The sequence below is a fragment of the Gordionus sp. m RMFG-2023 genome, chromosome 1 (genome assembly GCF_954871325.1).
Source record: "Gordionus sp. m RMFG-2023 chromosome 1, tfGorSpeb1-WG-v2, whole genome shotgun sequence".
Lineage (NCBI taxonomy): Eukaryota > Metazoa > Nematomorpha > Gordioida > Chordodea > Parachordodidae > Gordionus > Gordionus sp. m RMFG-2023.
Window position 1 is genome coordinate 69,983,591 of NC_088775.1, and position 21,679 is coordinate 70,005,269.

The 21,679-nt window shown below is 26.0% G+C and overlaps 1 protein-coding gene across 1 annotated transcript; it reads left to right on the forward strand.

Annotated features, from left to right (window-relative positions):
• Positions 1-879: 879 nt before the first annotated feature.
• Positions 880-18,902, forward strand: LOC135929299 (replication factor C subunit 4-like). The gene is made up of 9 exons (XM_065465822.1): positions 880-1,016; positions 1,058-1,136; positions 1,176-1,375; positions 1,417-1,486; positions 1,525-1,598; positions 1,651-1,774; positions 8,348-8,476; positions 8,524-8,604; positions 18,678-18,902. The coding sequence occupies exons 1-9, from the start codon at positions 880-882 to the stop codon at positions 18,900-18,902; spliced, it is 1,119 nt and encodes a 372-aa protein (XP_065321894.1).
• The last annotated feature ends 2,777 nt before the right edge of the window (positions 18,903-21,679 follow it).

Consider the following 21,679-nt stretch of genomic DNA (forward strand, 5'->3'; position numbering starts at 1 on the left):
AAATTACATTACAGCATTTATTTACAAAATTTAATCAATTTAAAATGCATTAAAGAAAATTGTTATGTATTTAATAATTATAATATAATGTACATTAATTTCATATTTTTTATATATAATTAATAATTTTGCAAGAAATATATAAAAAAATTTGAAAAGAGATTTAAATGATATTTATATATATGATATTACAAAAAATATCACAAACAAGTAATGATAAATACTTATTAAAGATAATGAATAAAATAAAACTAGTGTTTTTTTAGAGACTCCATTTAGCCATATAATCCGAATATAAGCTATATTTAAAACAACACAGAAAATAACCTGCAAATTCTAATAAAACATTTGATTTAATTTTTTTTTCTTATTTGCAAATTTTCAACTCCCATTAAATATATTACTCTCCCTTCCCTGTTTAAGCTATTAATGGGCAAAAATTAATATTAAAATCCCTGTTTATTATAATTAATTCATTAATAAATATTTTATTAATTATTGCAAATATTCATCCTTATATGTGTATGCTATGTTCTTCACAAATAAATAATAAAAGCTGTATTTTATAAACTATTCTAATTTAATTGGTAATGATAATTTAAAAGTATCTTGTATTTAAAATACTCTAATTTAGTAAAAGATACAAGTATCTTTTATCTTGTATCTTTTTGATATTTTGAAAAAGATACTAGTATCTGTATCTAAGATTCATTTTTTTATTAAGAATCTGTATCTAGATTCTTTTTCTGGAGGACCTGCCCAACTCTGGTTATAATTTTCAGATTAGCAGCGTAGTATGGAACTATTTAAAGACCGCGCATCTTTTAGCAATAGTCTAATTTTTACATTTTGCTTATTACTCGTGTAGGAAAGGGCTTGATGGAGGCATATTTGAAAAAAAAAGTTGAGCCCTATGAAAATAATTTAGATTCTATTGATGAAAAGGAATTTAATAAGAAGGTATTTCCCAAAAAAATAAAAGAGAGTAAAAAAAAAGTTCCATGGGTTGAAAAATAGTAAGATATTATACAATATTATCTAAATTTTTTAATATTAGCCGCCCCAAATCAGTTGACGAAGTGTCTTGCCAAGAAGAAATTATTTCGGTCTTGAAAAAATGCATAGAAGGATCCAATGTTATTTAATAATTTATTTATAAATTTAATTATATTTAGCTTCCCAATTTATTATTTTATGGACCACCTGGTACTGGCAAAACTTCAACAATTATGGCAGCTGCTAAAGATTTATTTCATGATCAGTTAAAAGATAGAGTTTTAGAACTTAATGCATCAGATGAAAGAGGGATTAAAGTTATCAGAGAAAAAGTTAAAATATTTGCACAAAATGCAGTTTCATCTCATATGTTGCCAAAGTAATTTTACAAAAAAAATTTATCAACATTTTTTTAACCAGTGGCAAACAAAGCCCATCATTTAAGATAATAGTTTTGGATGAGGCAGATTCTATGACATCATTTGCACAAGTTAAATTTTAATTTATTATATTTGAACAATTTTTTAGGCAGCCTTGAAAAGAATAATGGAGAAAGAATGTAAAACTACCAGATTTTGCATAATATGTAATTATATTAGTCGGTTAGTCAAATTTATATATTAAAAAAAATATAATACTTTTTTTTATTGTTAGTATCATTGAACCTATTACATCACGATGTGCTAAATTCCGTTTTAAACCATTGGCAACATCAGCATTAATTAATAAATTAAACTACATATGTACTCAAGAAGGGGTGGACATTGAGAATGAAGAAGTTAAATAGCATGTCATTATTTTATGAAATTACATTGATTTTGTTTATTATTTGAAAACAGTGCTGTAAACATTACTTATAAGATACAATATTACTATTATGATACTGCCTGAAAAAAAATATTTTTACTTTACTTATTGCTTTTCAAAAAAAATTAAAAGTAACATTACTTTCAAAATAAGGGCCATAGTATATTTTAATATTTATTTTTTTCCACGTACCATATATATTAAAAGGCTATACAATATTATTGATAGATGTACTTATCAATATAAATTTACATTACATTTTTTAATTTTTTATTTATTTTTAACAATTGCTTTTCAAAACTGATAAACAAGAACATTTATCACTTAACACATCTTCTCTTCTAAACACACATCAAAGACCTGCAGGCCCGGCCCTAAGCCCAGCCAATCCTGACCCGGGTACCAGGGCCGGGCCTGAAATTTTTTTTTTTAAAAAACCCGGGCCGGGCCTGAATTTTTTTTTTTAAGATATCCAAGCTGGGTCATATTTTTAAAAAAAATTATACAACATGAATTATATTCGTCAACTAGATATGGTAATAATGATTATATATAGTTATGATTAATATAATGTTTGGTGAAAAGGGTGATTCTACATCAAATCGACCAAAAAAACGAGATTTTCGGCCAACCATCTCAAAAATTAATTAAACTTGACATGTTAGTTATTTATTGTAAATGTTAATAAAATCAAAATTTTAGAGTGCTAGCTCAACCAGATCCAAAGATATACGCCTTCAAAGTGGAAAATCATGAAGTGCGTGATTTCATTAAATCTTGTTATTTTTAAAAATACTTAAGGTAGAGTTACAAAATATATATCATTTTATAGCCCTTAAAATTTTACGTTGGAAAATATTAAAAATTCAAAAAATTTCAAGTGTTTTCTTATTTCCGGTGAGAATAAAATAATTAACATTGTTAGGAAGGGATAATTTTTGGGTGTTAATATTCACTAAAAATGTTTATTACCTTTATATTAAACGATTTAATAAAAAATCTCGATAGCCATTTTTGTTTTTTTAATTTTATTTGAATTTTTATTATTTTTATAAATAAAAAAATGTAATATAGATGGCGTTATATATATTTTTTTATAATATATAATTTTTAATAAAAATATGAATAGTATTGTTATTAAAATTAAAAAATCAATTGAGTATAACCAAGAACGACGTCCTGGGGCGATATGTAAGCAGGCAACCCATGTAGATATTATTTTATTGACGCTATATTGTAAAATGAACATATTTTAAAATTTTATATTCAAACTATTATAATTTTCCGCTTATTCATAGAAATTCCTAAGACCATAATTTGTAGATATATCCTTTCATTGTTGTGGATCTAGTATAGTTATTATTTGAAAATAACGATTTTATCAGCTTATTTTATTTTTGTATTCCTTATCATCGCTACCAATCAATTATCATATATTTCAAAACTTAAACATTATTTACAACCAAATGAATTTATGATAATTTGTGATTTCTCTGAAAATTATGCATTTATAATCCAAGACACTGTTCAAGGATTTCACTGGAATAATAATCAAGCTATTATCCATCCTATGATAGCATATTTGAATAATGGCAATATAGAAAACCTTAATTATATGGTAATATCAGAATCGCTTCAACTTGATGTTATTGCAGAACCTTATATCTATTCATTAAAAAAGTTTAAACTTGGGACAGCCATGGGCTTTTTAGTTATTGGGATTTAAAAAATTAAAAAATAAATATTTTCTTCAAAAATAGATGGCGCTCCTTTATAAAATAACGCGTTTTCTTAAAATTATTATTTTTTTAAACTTTTTTTTATTTTTAAACATTAATAGCAAGATTTTCTATCATTAATATCATGAAATGAGATTATTTAGCTGCGGTTATAATCATTTTTTTCTTATAAAAATTTTAATATTCGAAAATTTTATAAATTTTGTAGATATAATTGATAAATTAAAATTCATGAAAGATATTACCTATTTTCGGTTTTTCATTAAATTTAGTTTTTTTGATGCCACGATAATTTCCTGTTGCGATAAATTATATGTACGCCCAGTAGCCAATGATAGGCTAACTATTGTTTATTATTTTTTGGTATGAAAAGGATATCTTGTGCAGCTAGATAAACAAAAGAATTTGCTGGTCCTTTAAGGTGAAGAAAATTAATTTTTACTTCATCTCTAATTACATTCACTTCTTGTACAAATCCTAACCACCAATCGTTTTCATATGCACAGTATATGCTACATATCCTCTAATCTCATCGATTAATTGATCCTCAATCAAAGGATCCTCACGTGGATATACTATATTCTCCATAATAAATGTCTGCGAATTAGAATATAGTTTAGTGTTGAGTTTAAGAATTACTCGCCTTAAAATAATTATATAATTTTTTAAAATTATTAAGAACTAACCTTTTTTGAGCGTTCACTCGTTCCCCCTTTTCAATGCTAGATTGTGCAATCTTTTTTTCTTGGTAATACCCTACTAACTTCATCACTGCAAATTTTTTTTTAACAATATCAACTGTTTTTTGATTGAGATATTTTTGCAGACTTTCGATTTGGAGTTGAAAGAATTCCCTTTTCTTCTAAAACGATTTTGGAATTATATGCCATATGATTATGTAGCGTTGAATGTCATTTTTATTTTATTTGCGCTCCAATTAGGAGGCTGAATGGTCAGTAATTGATATTTTTTTATTTTTAGATAAATTAGAATATTGTAATTTCATATTATTGAGTAATATCATTATTATCTTTTGTACCCGATTCTGGATTAATTATTATATCTGAAATAAGCTTTCTATATTTTCGCTATTTTTTTGGATAATTTTTTTCGGTTAGTTTTTTTTCTTAATAGGAGATATTCCAATTTGTTTAGAGTTATATTGATTGTATCTATTGATGTTGATACTATGCTGATATTATTTACATATTAGCTATCAGAATAGTTATATTTTCAATATTTTTTTGTGATAACCATTTACGACATTTATCACAAATATAGTATTCCGTCTCAATGTTTGGATATTGTGTCATTCACGTCATGACTTTACGCGGGTACTTTTTATAATTTAAGTGTTTAGATTCTTTAAAAGGATTTAACGCATTTATATTTTATACATTATAAATAATTTTTAAAAGAAAAATAATTAATATCAAAATATTTATAAAATACAAATTAATTAATATTTGGGCAGGTGCATGAGAATTTGCTTTTATCTTTCAACAATTAATTATTACATTTTCTTGTATCTTTTTAGGGAATTTATTCATTTATTATAAAAACAACCAATTTTTACAAGTTATCAAGATAATAATAATAATAAATAAGCCTATCAAACTATATATAATATTTTTTCATGATAGTAATGCTAAAAAATCTTATTATTTATGTTTAAAAATGAAAAAAGTTTAAATAAATAATAATCTTAACAAAACACGTTATTTTATATTGATTTTTATAATCGTAATAACTAAAAAACCCATGGCTGTCCCAAGTTTAAATTTTTTTGATGAATAGATATAAGGTTAGAAAACAAAAAAATATTAAATTCAAAAAAATTTGGAAAGCGAAACATCTGGAGTTTTCATGTTTAAAATTTATAACGTAAATAAAAATCGCAACAATATTATTTCAAAAAAATTCTTAATATTTAATAAAAGGCCTTTAATAGAGTTACAAAATGACATATAACTTATATTTTTAAAATCATTATTTTTTTAACTTATTTCCATTTTAAAAAATCGTATTTTTCGAAAAAGGTCATTTTTGGCACTTTTGACTATCTCAGGAACTATGAGTACTAGGAGGCTAAAATTTTGGATTCGATGCCTTCTAATGATATTCTATCAGCATACCAAATTTTATCGAAATTAAAAAAGTCGGGTAGAAGAGTTATCGATTTGGTATGGAATTACCCAATTCATAAAAGGAATCAAAATTCAATTTGTAATGTTAAAAAAAATCCAAAATTTTTAATAGATAGAGTAGCTTAAAATTTTTTTTTTGTTATATCTGATTTAAAAAATTTAATGAGTCACATTAAGCTAGTTTTTTTAAATGGCTAACTCAAGATTTTAGCCAAAAGTGAATTATCTAAGATTGAAGATTTTGTCCACAGTTGGCAGAAAGATTTGGGCATCTATTGAATTCCGAAGCGTAGGTAATAATATTTTCTTGATAGTTCTATTTAATAATTGGCAAAATGGAGTTGTTTAACAATACTACACTCAGCCATATACATTGCCCATATTTAAATAAGATAATGTATTTTTTGAGAATTAATAAAAACAAAATACACATAGTAATTCGTAAAAGTTTTTTTTGAATAGAAAATATTAATTTTATGCAGGGTTGCGCATTTGATCGGTCAAAAATAAATGTTTTTAAGACAAAATTACTTTATTTTATATATAATATTAAAAATTGAATTTACATAATATTAAATTATATTTTTTTAAATTTTATAATTAATGTTTGGCTCTCCGTGGCATAGTCTTTTTCTGATTTATATTCAATATTATCATTTTCAATTTTTTAATCAATCTTGGGTTATGATATACTCTTACCAATTTTCCTGTTGTCGAGATCTTCAATCGATTTCTTTTCCTCGTATAAATATTACTCCAAACCGACCAATTTCCTTCCGAAAAAGAAGTATAACTAGGAATTGTTAGTAAAATATTAGGTATTTCTCTTTATGTTAAAGATGGGCAAAGCCCATTCCAACAACTTGAGGCCGAAATCTGATTTTTTTTTTAGAGAGTTACTATTTTCCACATATCTTGGTTATTAAATATGCCGCCGTTTTTACTTCTGAAATTTATGATATCACTTAATATTTGATTATCATCAACTTGTAAAATGCCTAATTCTTGTATTATTTCACATGTTTCATCAAACTCACTACTACTAAGATGCTCCCCTTATTTTAGTGATCCATTAAATAATTAGCAGTTTGAGCACATGTATTTGGATCGTTTTTTCTTTTTAAGCATATTTTTATTTTTTTTCCTTCAGATGCAGAATTTTAAAATCATCTAATTTTGTATTCTATAAAGATACCAATTAATTTTAATATAATTTTTATTAGTATAACCTCTATAATTTAACTATACCATAACTTATGTCATTTAAATATATTATAATCCTGCGGAGATGGTAACTGTCAATATCATCAGCTTCACTAAAAACAGATTCCGAAGAGATTATCGCACACTTTTATAAACAGAATGCGCAAAAAAATAACAATATGGCAGTTTATTAATTTATTATTATTAAAAAAGTATACATAAAAATGGATTTTGATTTTATTTATAAAAATAAATGATTTTAGGTATAACTTTTTTAAAAAATTTTATAACATTTTATTTTTGTTGAAGACGCCATTTTATATCGGATCGTATCGGCAAAATTGGCCTACAACCAATATTTTAAAATGGGTAAAATATCGGCCCGATCTGATCCGATAAAAAATATCGGCACATCCCTAATTATTAGAAAGAGTTTCCCAAAGACTCCTATGGTGTTGGTAATTATACGCATATATATTAAAGAATAATCTAAAAGTGTAATTTTTTTCATCCAAAATATTTCTTCATTTAATATATTATTGGTAATTTCTTTTGGACAAATATTCAACTTCTCCAACAGCTACATTTTATTGACGATGCTAATCTTGTTTAGTTAATTTGTACATAATGTAATATAAATTGTAGTAATTATCATTCACAAACCATGCTTTAGCAAAATTATTATATTTATTTATATATTGAGATCCAATCAAATTAATAATGGGAAAAATTATTTTATTTTTATATTTTAAAATGAAATTCTTTCATTTTATTATGAAAATCTTATATTTTAATATACAATTATAATTAAATTGATGCCTTGATCTTACAAATATATTTTAAAATATATTATAACCTAATTAGATTGATAAACATGCTGTAAATACAATATTAGTTAATTAAATTAGTATATTTATTCACCAATAATATTTTAGAGTATCTAACTACGTCATTTGACCGACTTGTCAACCCTGCTTTATACTAATAAATGATTATTTTATATTTATACTGAATTATATTGAAATAAAAAAAAATTGGTTTTATAAATTAATTCTAGTGTGTTTATTTTTTTAGTTACGAGTTTTTCTTTTAAAAGGTATTGAGTAACATTATGACAAGCTGAAAATCACCAATCAATTATCCAACATGTAAGTTAAACGATGAATTAATAATCTGATTTATATGCATGGATAATTGGGATATTTGTACATTATAATAGTATTTATTTTTTTAAAAAACTTAAAATAGGAATCAAACATTTAAAAAATAAGACAAGAAACGTCATTAATTTACTCATAACTTTAAAAGAGTAATGAATGACCTTACTTTTATCTAAAAAAGAAACGCCACTAGTAATGGCGTTACTTTTAACGACGATACTTTACAGCACTGTATAAAAATGATATAGAATTTTTATCCTTTATTGTATTTCACAATTTATTATTTTAATAACAGGTATTGAAATTTATTGTAGAAGTTAGTGAGGGGGATATGAGAAAAGCTATCACTTATTTACAAAGTGCTTTCAGATTTATTAAGGATGGCGAACAGATATCTAAATATGATATATGTGAAATAGCTGGGGTAATACATATATTTAAAATGACAAATAACATTTGTATTTTTTATAGATCATACCTGATGAATGGATGAATAAATTTCTATATTTTTACAAAGATGGCCATTTGAAAAAATTGATTAAATTTGTTGAAGTTAAATTAATAAATTATTTAATTAATTTTACACCCTTTCGCGCTCATGGATAACTTTTGGAATCATAATTTTTCAATAGTAATTTATATGTATTAAAAATGGTCATTGATAACTTTTGAAATCATATTTTTAATTTTTAATATTTGCTCTTTCGTATTTTATCACTAACTCTTTTCTTTCATATGTTATTATATCATATTATAGTTTTAAAAAATCAATTTTTCTCACCATTTTCGCGCCAAAATTTAAATTCATATTTTCGGTTATCAAAACTTGCTAAAAATATAAGTAATAATTGTATTATTAATATATATATATTAATATTTTTATATAAAAATTATCATCTTTTTAAACATTTTAGGTGCTGGAATTTGAGCATAATGCCATTTGGCATCAATGGTCATTTCTTATGCACTAAAATATTTTTTTATCAATAAATGGGAATTTTAGTCAAATTATTTAGGATATTTAGATTTAGGGTTAAAACGGAAGTGGCGAGGGGGGGGGTAATCAGATTATATTTTGATAATAGTTAGCTGTATTGATTATTTAATGTCTAATAGTTTTCTTGGATATAGGGATAGGTCCTCATAAAAATTATATATATATAACATGTAATAATATGAGATACTTTTTAATCACTATGCATTTAGATATGACTACACTTATCCCCGAGAGTGATATTTCTGAAGACAATTATTATCCTTTGCTAGGAGATGATTTGCCAACCTAATCTTATATTACAAATGAACTAGGTCTTGAATTGGAGGATATAATCGAAGATACTACTATAACTTAAATAAAAGATAACCCTCTTTGGCCTAAGAAAGACATTGGAAACATGAATACAGAATTTACTCCTATGGTGGAAATTCCTGAACCAGATTCAACTCCTCTAACCTATTTTCGTAAATTTTTGGACAACCAAATGATCAGCAATTTTTCATCAGAAACAAATATTTATTCCTTCCAATGTTGTGGAAAATCTATAAATACTGATAGCAATGAAATTGGAAATTTATTGGAATACATTTGTATACTAACTTAGTTAAGATGTCTTCTATACGGCAGCATTGGTCGGTTGAGACATCTATTCCACAAGTATCAGAAACTATGTCCCGCAATCGTTTTCTTTTGATCCAAAAATTTTTCCATATTAATAATAACAAATATATGGTAAATAGAGAAGATAAAGGTTACGACAAATTATTCAAAATTCAACCTTTCATATGCCAGCTATAAAAAAATTCAACTCGAAGAGAAGTTAGCTGTAGACGAATTTATAATTCCTTTCAAGAGGCCCTCTAAATTAAGGCAATACATTAAATCGAAGCCCCATAAATGGGGGATAAAAGTGTTTGCCCTATGTGGCTCTTCTGGATTTATATATGATTTTGAAATATACTAGGGAAAGTCTACTAATACTATAAAATCATATTTAGGTATCAGTGGAGATATCGTACTTCGCCTGTCTGAAATAATACCATCAAATAAAAACCATAAATTATATATGGATAATTTTTCTCCTCATACCAATTATTTATGATTCTTAAAAAAAAGGGTTGGGTGTCCAGAATGGTAAGGTCTAATCGATTATCAGGATGCGCACTTAAAAACGATAAGGCTTTAAAAAAGGAAGGAAGAGGCGCTGTAGATTATAAAAGTGAAAAAAACGCTATTATTTTCAGCATGGCAGGACAACAAAGCTGTTATTACAATATCTAATTTTATAGGTGTTTTACCTACGACCAAAATTAAACGATGGTCTGTATCGGACAAAACCTTTATAAATGTAGAAATGCCCGCTATAGTTAAAAACTATAATGAGGGAATGGGTGGAGTAGATCTTCACGATATGCTGGTGGAGTTATATAGGACAGATATTAAATGGAAAAGATATTATATGCGAATGGTTTTCCATTTATTGGATTCTTGTGTAATAAATGCATGGCTTATTTATAGACGCTATATGAAAATCAAATTTGTGCAGTGGCGTACTCACATTTTTTTTGAAATTGCTTATATTTTTGGATTTGTTAAAATTGTTTTATATTTTCATATAACAAAATTTTAGGGTATTTTATTATATATTTTACATTCCTTTATTAATTAAAATATTTTCAAAATGTTGATATTTTATATAATACAGATTTTAATATTAAAAATTATAATGTATAAAGACTATTTAAAAAAAGTAATTTTTTCAATTATATAAAATATGTGTAATTTTTATACAAATAATGGTATTTAAAAAAATATGATGTATTATCTTATAAATAATACTTTTTTTACAAAAAAAAATGATTATATATTAAAACTAATAAAATTTTATAGCTATTTTTTGATTTGAATTTAAAAAGAGAGATCTACTTTTCTCTGAGATTTTGCTAATTCATCTAGAATCAAATTTTTATTTAAAATAATCTCCTTATAAATATTCAATAGGGCTAATCCATTTAAACCTTTTTCACCGGTTGTGTTTCTTAAATAGGTTTTTAACCTTTTTAAAGTTGAAAAAGACCTTTCATTAGTGCAGGTACTAATTGGCAAAGTAGCTAAAATAATTAATAATCTTTTGATATTAGGCAGGGAATCTAAAATGCAATTACACATGGAAAGGGCCTGCAGAGCATTTTTTGGTCTCAAAGAATACCAGAGACCTGCAGAGGTACCATTTGCACGGCCCGGCCCGGTTTTAAAAATTTCAGGCCCGGCTCGGAATTTTTTTAAATTATATTCGACTTGGTATATACAAAAATTCACCTATGAGGTATTTTACCATATTTTTCAGCCAGTATTATCGCTTATTATTTAAAAAATGCATGTAAAAAGCTAATATTTTGAGAATATTATATTGAATTTATAAAACTGTTATTTATAAAAATGGATATTTTGAGCATATACTATATTTTATATTGCATTTATAAAAATAAAACTAATATTCATAAAAATGGTAATAATATTTGTCATATACTATATTTTATATTACATTTAAAAAAATAAAACTAATATTTAATTTATAAAAATGGAAAGTATTTTGAGAATATAATATATTGTATTTAATTTACCATTTAATTTATAAAATAAAAATAAATCGCTATTTAAAAAAATGCATGTATAATAAATAGTATTTTGAAAATATAATCTAATTGCACAATATTAATATAATTTATTTTATAATATAAATTTTTAACAAAAGAAGATAATTGTATTATATAATATTGTAAAAAAAAATAATGAAAAATGTTGGATTAAAAACTTTCATTACTCAAGGTAAATATAATAAATGCAATAAATATTTGACAGTTTGCAAAGTAAAAAACCAGCATGATTGACGAAACCCTATACTCAAGAAAGATATTAAAAATTCACAAATTATCATGAAGAAAGAGAAGCATATCTACCTTTTCAGGTTGAAGATTACTTCTTCTTTCTTCAAGAATTCTCTCAGTAGTGGAAAAATTCCGTTCACAGCTTGCACTTAAAGCAGGAATTGCCAATTTTGCTAAAATTGGAAATTCGCTTTGATGAGCCGCCCATCACTCTAACAAATTATCCACCTTAAATGTTTTATCTATTATTTATGTAATTATAATATTCATCATCGGGTATTGACATATTACCAGAATTATCATCGCCCCATTTGTCATAAAACGATTCAGTTTGTTTAACAACAGTCGTAATTTGACTGGTCGATGTTATTTCATTTACTTCCTGAGCCTCTTGTAATTTAATATAATCTTTTATATAGTTTTCCGTCATTTTGCGATCTGTCCCTGACTACATACGTAATTGCTTGATTTTGGGACAGAGAAAAAGAGAAATAAAATGATACTTGTGTAAAACAAATTTTTCAATTAAAAAATGCTTTATATTAAGTAAAATCAATTTTATTTCTCCTTTTCGCTTTGAAAGGTATTACAAAGTTTAAGAAGTGATATTCCTTTATTTGATTGTTTTGGTAAAATATATTCTAAAAATTTAGATATGAATTATAAAAAAATATATTAATAATACTTGAATATTGGGGCTTATTTAAGATATTCCTTTATTTGATTGTTTTGGTAAAATATGTTGTAAAAATTTAGATATGAATTATAAAAAAATATATTAATACTTTGAATAAATTTGCAGGAAATTAATAATTAGATCGATCTGTGGGTTAATAGGTAGTGTTAACCATCACCCAATATTATATTAATCATAACTATAATATAATATAATCTTATAACCATTAACTCATAATGTAAAAATTTTTATAAAAAATATTAAGGCCCGGCCCGGGTTTAACAATTTTAGGCCCGGCCCGGGTTTAACAATTTTAGGCCCGGCCCGGATATGTTTAAAAAAATTTTTTTTAGGCCCGGCCCGGATATATTTAAAAAATTTAAAATACTGCCGGGCCGGGTTTAAGGCCGGGCCTGCAGGTCTCTGAAGAATACCCTATTCTGTCAAGATTTTTATACCAAAATTCGACATCACAAGGTAACTTATCATATGAACTAGGGGTGTACCGATACCACTTTTTGGAGGCCGATCCGATCCGATATTTCAGATATTAAATTGATATCGGCCGATAACCGATCCGATATCATATCTAATTTTGTATTCTGCAAAGATACCGGTTTTAATTTTTAATATACTTTTTATTAGTACAACATCTAAAATTTTACTATACCATAACATATGTCATTTAAATATATTATAATGGTCAGTTATAGTTTATATTCAATTCAATTGCTATTATTTATATAATAAGTAATAACATTAATCTATTTACATAATTAGTAATAAAAAAATATATTATGAAATTTGAAATTAATATTTAAAATTAATATATCGAAAAAGAAAGAAAGAAAGAAAGAAAGAAAGAAATCTTTTTATATCAGAGATATGTCGGCGGTGATGGGGACTGTTAATATCACTAGCATCACTAAAAACAGATACTGAAGAGATTAATGAACACTTTTTTAAACAGAATGCGAAAAAAAATAACTATATTGCAGAATGTTTATTAACTAATTATTTCTATTAAAAAAATTAAACATAAAAATGTATTTCGATTTTATTTATAAAAATAAATGGTTTTTTAGATATAACTTTTTTTAAATTTTGTTAAAAGCGCCATTTTATATCGGATCGGAAAATTTTATAATATTTGCCGATAACCGATATTTTAAAATGAGCGAAATATCGGCCCGATCCTATCCGATATAAAATATCGGTACATCCCTAATATGAACTTACTAAATCATCAGCATAAAACTCTGAGATTTTTTTAATATCCTCTCATGTTTCAAGTGTAATCAATAGTTTAGACTCAACCGGCAAAAGAAAATAAAAGCTTTTTAAAATATAATGATTAATAAATCTTTCTTTTAATTGAAATAAAATGTATTAATAAGGGGAATAAAAATGTTTATTTTATAAAAATCCTCAATCGTAGATGCATCAATATTTGATCGATTGGATTGTCTCTCTAGGTTTAAAAATTTCAATTTCAAACATATTAGCAATCTCCTTTACTTTTTCATATATTTCATGAAATTTTTCATCCACATTCTCTCTTATTTGTTAATATTTCAACAATATCCTTTGCTCTATTCATAATCTCCCTTAAATCCAAATCAATTTTTTGTAGCATTTTGCTAAAATCATATGTATAATTAAATAAAAAATAAACACATTGAATTGAAATTAAAAACTGTGGCTTAATAATAGCCTGCAAAAGATTTTCGGCATCTGCTGAATCTTTTTCCTTGCTTGATATATAAAATTCGAGTGCTGCAAAGACAACATCATATAGTTCAATAAAGAGTTTCACCGACTCTTGTCTTTCGATGAATCTGGTCGGACAAAATCTTTTTAGTTTTTTTTTTGATTTTTTGAGTCAATATTATGATACGTTTGAATATATAACTCCCGGTGGTGTAAAATAGCTGCAAATTAAAAATAAATATAAAAATAATCAAATGTGTATATCTATTATTATTTTTAAAACATAAAAATCAAACGTTTATTAAGAATTTATTAAATTAAAAAAAATATATTTTCATTTTTCATGGGGGGGGGGGTTCCCATGCCTACGCCACTGAATTTATGACATTATTGGTATTTAAATCTCAAATAGCAAAAGGGCTTATGCTAGCAAGAAAGGATAATAATAAGAAGACTGGAAGATCTTCCAGTATAGTTGTAAAGAGAAGAAAAGCCATAAATATTGTCCCCATATCGGATATAAGATATGTCCAAGTAGGTCATTTCCCAAAGCCCGTAACAATTAAACAAAGGTGCAAGTATTGCGTAGATGCATATTCAAGAATTACGTGTCAAAAGTGTAATATTTATTTATGTTTAAATAATAAACGAAATTGTTATTTGTCATTTCATATGAAATAAAATATTTTTTTAAATGAACTTGCATTTTGCCCATTGATGACATTTGGAATCATTGAATATTTTTTGATAGAAATACTCGAAATAAGTTTTTTTGATAAAAATGTGTTATTTGTGTCTATAATAAGTATCTCTTAAAAAAAAAATTTTTCATCAAGGGAAAAAAAGTCGGGCGCGAAAGGGTTAAAAAAATATAAACATTTGTTCAATATAAAAAAATTAATTCTAAATACAAATGATAGATTTAAACTAAATTTTAAATAAATTCAATTGTTATAAATTTTGATCTCATTTTGAATCTCCTAAAAAATATTATTGTTTATATTAATTTATATTTATTAATATTTATTCGTATCTCATATTAAATATATATTTTATTACATTTATTATCACATTCATACCTTATTTTATCAATTAATTTCGATTTTAAGTTTTCCGGCGTAATATTTACTTATTATTTTCAAATTTTAAGTGGCGTAATATTTATCTACCATTTTTAAATTTCTATTCAAATAATAATTATTTCTGAAACTTCTGGTCCAACAGGGAAAAAGAAATTGCAACCTTGTCCAACGAGATAGAGCCTCTTCCATCAAGCACTAACAGCTATTAAGAGAAGAGCCAATTATTTGCTATTACTGAAATATCACAATGGCCTGAAAGAAATATTTCCTCAGAAGCAAGAAAATTATTGGATTCAATGCTTATTCCAAATTTTATTTCTCATTAGAATGTATTATTTAATTATACAACTATTTTAAGTATTACTTTTCAAAAACATGACATTGATTTGATTAAGAAGATGAGAATAGCGGAGAGCATTTTATCAGAACTCAAGGAAATTAGGGCTAATTTTGTTGAAGTATTTTATATTTTATTTATTGTTGAGTCAAAAGCAGATATATTACGTGTTTAATATTTGTCTCCCCTGACTTGTAGCAAGGCAAGCTCATCGTTAAAACATTAATATATGATCAGTAGAAGAGTATATCTTAAATACAGAAACATTTATAACCCAAATAAATGAATTTTTAATTCATCATGCAGCACTTACATCTGCAAATATTACTTCCACAAAAGCCTTCCCTACCTTTTTCAGATGGTGATAGAAAAAAAAATATTTGTTAGATTTTTATTATGAAGATGTTAAAGTATCTTATGATGCCTTACTAGCTGAATAACTATGTTTATAAGATTAACTATAGTTGATATAGTCCCAAAAAATGCTATGGATGCTCTGCATTATTTCAACCACATTTTAGATTACCAATGTATTAAAAGGGTTTATAAACTCTTCCCATTAGTAAACTAATAAGAGAACACTCTCTTTTTTAAGAAGAATAACAGAGGCCTGCAGAAGTACCATTTGCAGGGCACGGCCCAGATTTTTTTTAAAGATTTTTAACGGCCAGGCCTGGGTTTTTTTAAGCCCAGCTTTTTAAAAAAAATTTTTAGGCCCGGTTCGGCTTTTTTTTAATTTTCAGGCTCGGCCCGGCTTTTTTTTAATTTTCAGGCTCGGCTCGGCTTTTTTTAAATAAAATTTTCAGGCCCGGCCCGGATTTTTTAAAAATAAATTATATTTATTTTTGATTTTTATAGCTAATAATAACGATTTCAAATATAGGCTGTTTTAAAAAATACAGCCCGGCCTGGGTGTTTTTTTTAAAATAATTCAGGCCCGGCTTGTGTGTTTTTTTAAAAAAATTCAGGTCCGGTCCTGGAAAAAAATTTTGGGCCCGGCCCGGGTATATTAAAATAATTAAAATACTGTCCGGCCCAGAGGCCGGGCCTGCTGGTCTCTGAAACATACCAAGAAGTACAACATGTGAAAGTAGATTGAAAGGTTTGGATCTTTTGAATATTCATAGGCATTTGATATGAGATAATTGAAAAATTAGCTCAATCCCAAACAAAGATTGGATTTTACAATAATATATAACATACAAAATACAATTATTCCTAAGAAACTTTTTGTGTAAAGGCTCAAAAAATTCAAATTTCTATTTTGGGTCATTTAAGTGATTATTTACATATAATTTTTTTATAATTCACATTAATTTAAAATTGTGTATTAGGTATAGTTATTAGTCCTAATAAATTTATGCTTGATATTTTTAAAAAACAATAATATTTCTTAAAAAAAATTATTATCCTCCCCCTCCCCCCCACAGACCAAATTCCTGCGTACGCGCCTGCTTGGCATCAAGTTACATCACCATCGAAATTAAGAAGTCCCTGAGATCTCCAATATCCACTCCGATTCTCGTTCTTTTTGTAAGGCATTTTTGAGCCTAGATTATTATCAAAATATTACTCCTAACCAATTTCTGAATACTGCTAAAAACGAATGGACGTAATATATCAAAGCACAACTGAATTTTCAAATTCTGCAAAGCAACCACTTGTCAAAAATACTGTTTAATACTTTGTCATGCAAATGCTGCAAAATGTTAATCTGATGCATGTTGACAATCCCTCCTTAATCACAATCCAAAACGGCACTCACCATTTTAAGTATAATCAAATCTGATTGTTTTAATTAAGGTCAACAGGCTTTCCGAATTTATTTCCTGTCAATCATCGAAATATAGGAAATGAACTAGGTATTTTCATGTATTTATACATCTCCTTGACACAATTGGTCATGTTGTGAGTGTGAATGAATTTTGAGGCATGACAGGTTTTTATCAAAAAAATGATTAGGCATGAATAGAAGATTTCCTTGAATCACGGAAAATATTCTTAAAGTTATTTAATTAAATAATTGGCCTGGGGGGGGGGGGGTATGATGCAATAACTTAATCTACAAATATTTATATTTTATCAAATTTCTACTATTCCGTTTACACTATTTTATCATACTAAAAAAAATTTACTCTGATTTAGAAAAATCAAACCTTATTAAAAATAATAAGCTTTTCTTCTGTGAAGATAATGCCAGTGTTAATTTTGGCAAGAATCAAATCCTAAATTTCATCAGGTTATCATCTGTTCTTGCGACAGAATTTTTTTCTCTTAAATTTATAGCCCTTGAAAATTTATTTTCTTTTGTTAAATATTCACCAATTTTTATTCTTGAAGATGAATTAGCACTTAATTATAAGTAGAGTTCTTGCAAAGTGATTTTGTCGATAGCCGACCCAAGTTCAAATTTAGAAAATGCGTATCCGAGCCAGATCCGAGCACAATTTTTGTAGGGTCGCGCTTCGGATATCAGAAGAAAATTTTTTGTAAATATGTTTGAAATAAGAAAAATGATCTAAAATGCTACCTACTTCTTAGATTCCCAATGTCAAGGACAATATCTCACGAATAATGTATTCTTTGATATGATAAAGAACTAGAAATCCTGCAAGGTGGCGATAATTAAATCGGTGATGCACGAAATTTTCGTTATAAACGCGGTATCTTTGATAAACAAAATATATCGAAATCACTTGAAAACTTTGACTAAGGGAAAATTAGTTAGCGTTTATCATAATTTACAATAAAGAGAAGGTGTAAACGAAACAATATTTCAAGAATGAATCAAAATTTTACCAAATTTAATATTACGCATTTATTTATGGAAATATTTATATACCTAATAAAGTGAATACTGTCATAATATTTATATTTTATACACTCATTAGCTCTATATTTATTCTATTTTTCTTTTTTCTCTTTATTTTACAAGGAGTTTATGCGAACTGGCTATTCTGTCACACAAATGATCTATCAGTTGACTCATAGAATTAACAATGAGAGCTCTGCTCAAGAATCGATCAATATTTTGAATGCAAATTGCGCTATTTTGGAAAAATGTGCCGAGGTTGAATATCGTTTGTTAGATGGAGCTGATGAAGAACTTCAATTGCTTGATTTGATGTCTTTTATATTTCAAAAACTCAAAAAAGCTTAATATTTCACTCATTTGTAAATACATAAACATTTTTATATTTTGATCATGAATGTTATCATAGTATTCGGTGATTAGATTTTGATATGTGGTCAACATACTTTTTATTAAATATACGATATAGATCATAAATAAACTATTTATTTTAGAATAAAATTTGGTTATTCTTGTATGAAATATTAAATTAAAAATATATGATAGTTATAACTTTATCCTAGCCCAGCCTTCAGTCCAGGAGTGAGTAAGGAAGATGGATGCAGCCTTTGGACAGCGAATGGATAGGAGCTGGCCTTCGATCAATGGGATTAATGAGTCACGACAAATATCTATATCAATTCAATTAGCAATGATCAATAAAATAAACTATTAAATCACAGTTATAAAACACGCAAACTAAGATAATTAATAGAGCCCCGAAAGACCAGCCCATGAGTGACCTGGCCTGGTTGTAACATCCTTAAATATAGGCCTGGCTAATTGCCCGAGAATTCTTTTTTTTGCCTGATTGAATATCACAATTATAAAATGAATTTAAAAAATAAGAAAAGTTTTAAAAAAGCAGGAGTTAGGAATTTAAAATTATCAATAGGAAAAGTAAATGTAAAAGAAAAGATAAGCATAATTAAATTATCAAAGTTAATGATGAAAAATATAAATTTTAAAATCAGTGTTGTTAAAAAGAGCCGCCACATTTTTTAAAAAACATTTGGAACACCGCCATTTTAAAAATGGAAACTAACTCTTTTTTGAGGTGGTGCGGGCTCCTCCACTCCTTTTATTTTATTGAATAAGTTGTTTAAAAAATAATCGTTATTAATGTATTTATTGAATATAATAACAATAATATATATTTATAAATTTAAGAAACTATTTAATTATAATAAATGTTGATGAATCGAGTTGTTATTTATATTTCTCTATTTTCGTCATTTTTAAACTCAAATTATCAGAGTTGTTAAAAGATACTTTTTAAATGGATACAGATACATAGTCTCAAAAGTTATCTAGATACAGATACAGCGTCTAAAAAGTTATCAAGATACAGATACAATTTTTAAATGTATCTGTATACAGATACATTTTTTATTATGCTTTTATAGGTTTGCATAAACCTAAATTAATATTATATTGTGAAAATTCATGAAATGAGCTAAAAAATTTATTGACGCGATATAACATTTATCAGAATATAACTAAAATAATGATTTTAATATAATATATGATTAAATAATTATTAGATTTCAGTAATAAAATATTTTCAAAATTTTGATCATTTAGGCATCTTCGTTTATCTGTAAAGACATTTTTAGCAACACTAAATAGTCTTTCCACAGGGGCGCTTGAAGGAATTGTGTTATATTTAATAAATAACAATTTTATATCAGGGTATTCTTTAAAAATGCTAAAATCTCTACATTCATTTTTGAAAAAATTATTTAAAATTTGTTGATTATCAAAATTTAAATCATTATTAGAAATTATATCTGCTGTAGGGTACTGAAAAAAATCTGAAATTAAATTATTTGCTTTTTTTGGCAGGTTATTTGCTTGCAGTCAGTTGATGACTTTGATAATTCACCAGCTAATCTTTGTATCAATTGTTTTCTTTTATTAAGATTTTCTTCCATTTGCAACCATGTCCAATCAAGTTTAAAAAAAGTGTGGAGCATGGTTGCTATAATATTATCATCTTCAAATAAGGTCACAATAAACCTAGAATTATTAAATATTTTTAATTTATTATATTAATTTACCTATCCTCAATCCCTTTAAGTAAGGCATCTAAGAGTGATAAACAGAATCTCAGGTTCATTTCTTTAAAATTCTTTAATTTGATAATAAGTTGTGAAATAATTGCACATTAATAAGCTGTGTACATATACTTATCTCCCTGCAAAATATCAAGGGAATTAGCTATTGGCTTCATTAGCTAATTTAAAATAATGCTATATATATAATTATTATTTATAACTTACTAAACAATATTCATGAATAAAATCACATTCATTAAGTAAAAACCTAGGTAGTTTTATTCCATCACATATCTTGTCCACTTTGTCAGATTTAGCTTTTATAATTTCTGACATTAAATGTAAGGCATTATAGGTGGAGTTCCATCTAGTTATATTAGGACATATAAAATAACGACCAATATATTCCTTAATAATCTCAGATGAAATAGGAGACTTATTTTGCCTATTCCATATATTTTGGCATTTATGTAGTGTTGTGCTATATATCTAATGAAGAAAATATTACTTATTTAATTAAAATTAGTTTTACCCTCTGATATTGTTTACACTGCATGGCTCTATTGGCATCCACAGTGGCTATAAGATTCAATGTGTGACTGATGAGGTAAACTAAATGATTCTGATAATTCAGAATCCTGTGCAGTATTATAAAGATTTGATATAGAAATTGGCACAACTGCTTCATCTTCCAGATCATCAATTGATTCACTTGTATTATTTTCAATTGGCTTGAAAACTCTTTAATAAATTAAGTAATCAATCATATATTATGTTTATATTTATTTATAATAAAATAAACCTAAAACATTTTATGAAATTTTTGGCATTATCTGTCATGATCTTTGAAATTTTATTTTGAATGCAATAATCCTTAGCTATATCTTGTAAATTTTTTGCTATTTTATCATATGTATGACTACCAGTCATTCTTTTACAAGCCAACGCTATATTTTTCTTTCCAAACTTATTGGATTTATATAGTGAGCGGTTACTCCTATGTATGAACTAAAAATTAAAATTTCTTAA

Coding starts and splice junctions, on each gene's coding strand:
- LOC135929299 (XM_065465822.1), top strand. CDS start 880: ATGGAGGCATATTTGAAAAAAAAAGTTGAGCCCTATGAAAATAATTTA. Junction 1,137..1,175: donor AATGCATAGAAGGATCCAAT/GTTATTTAATAA, acceptor AATTATATTTAG/CTTCCCAATTTATTATTTTA. Junction 8,605..18,677: donor AATTGATTAAATTTGTTGAA/GTTAAATTAATA, acceptor TTATTTTACAAG/GAGTTTATGCGAACTGGCTA.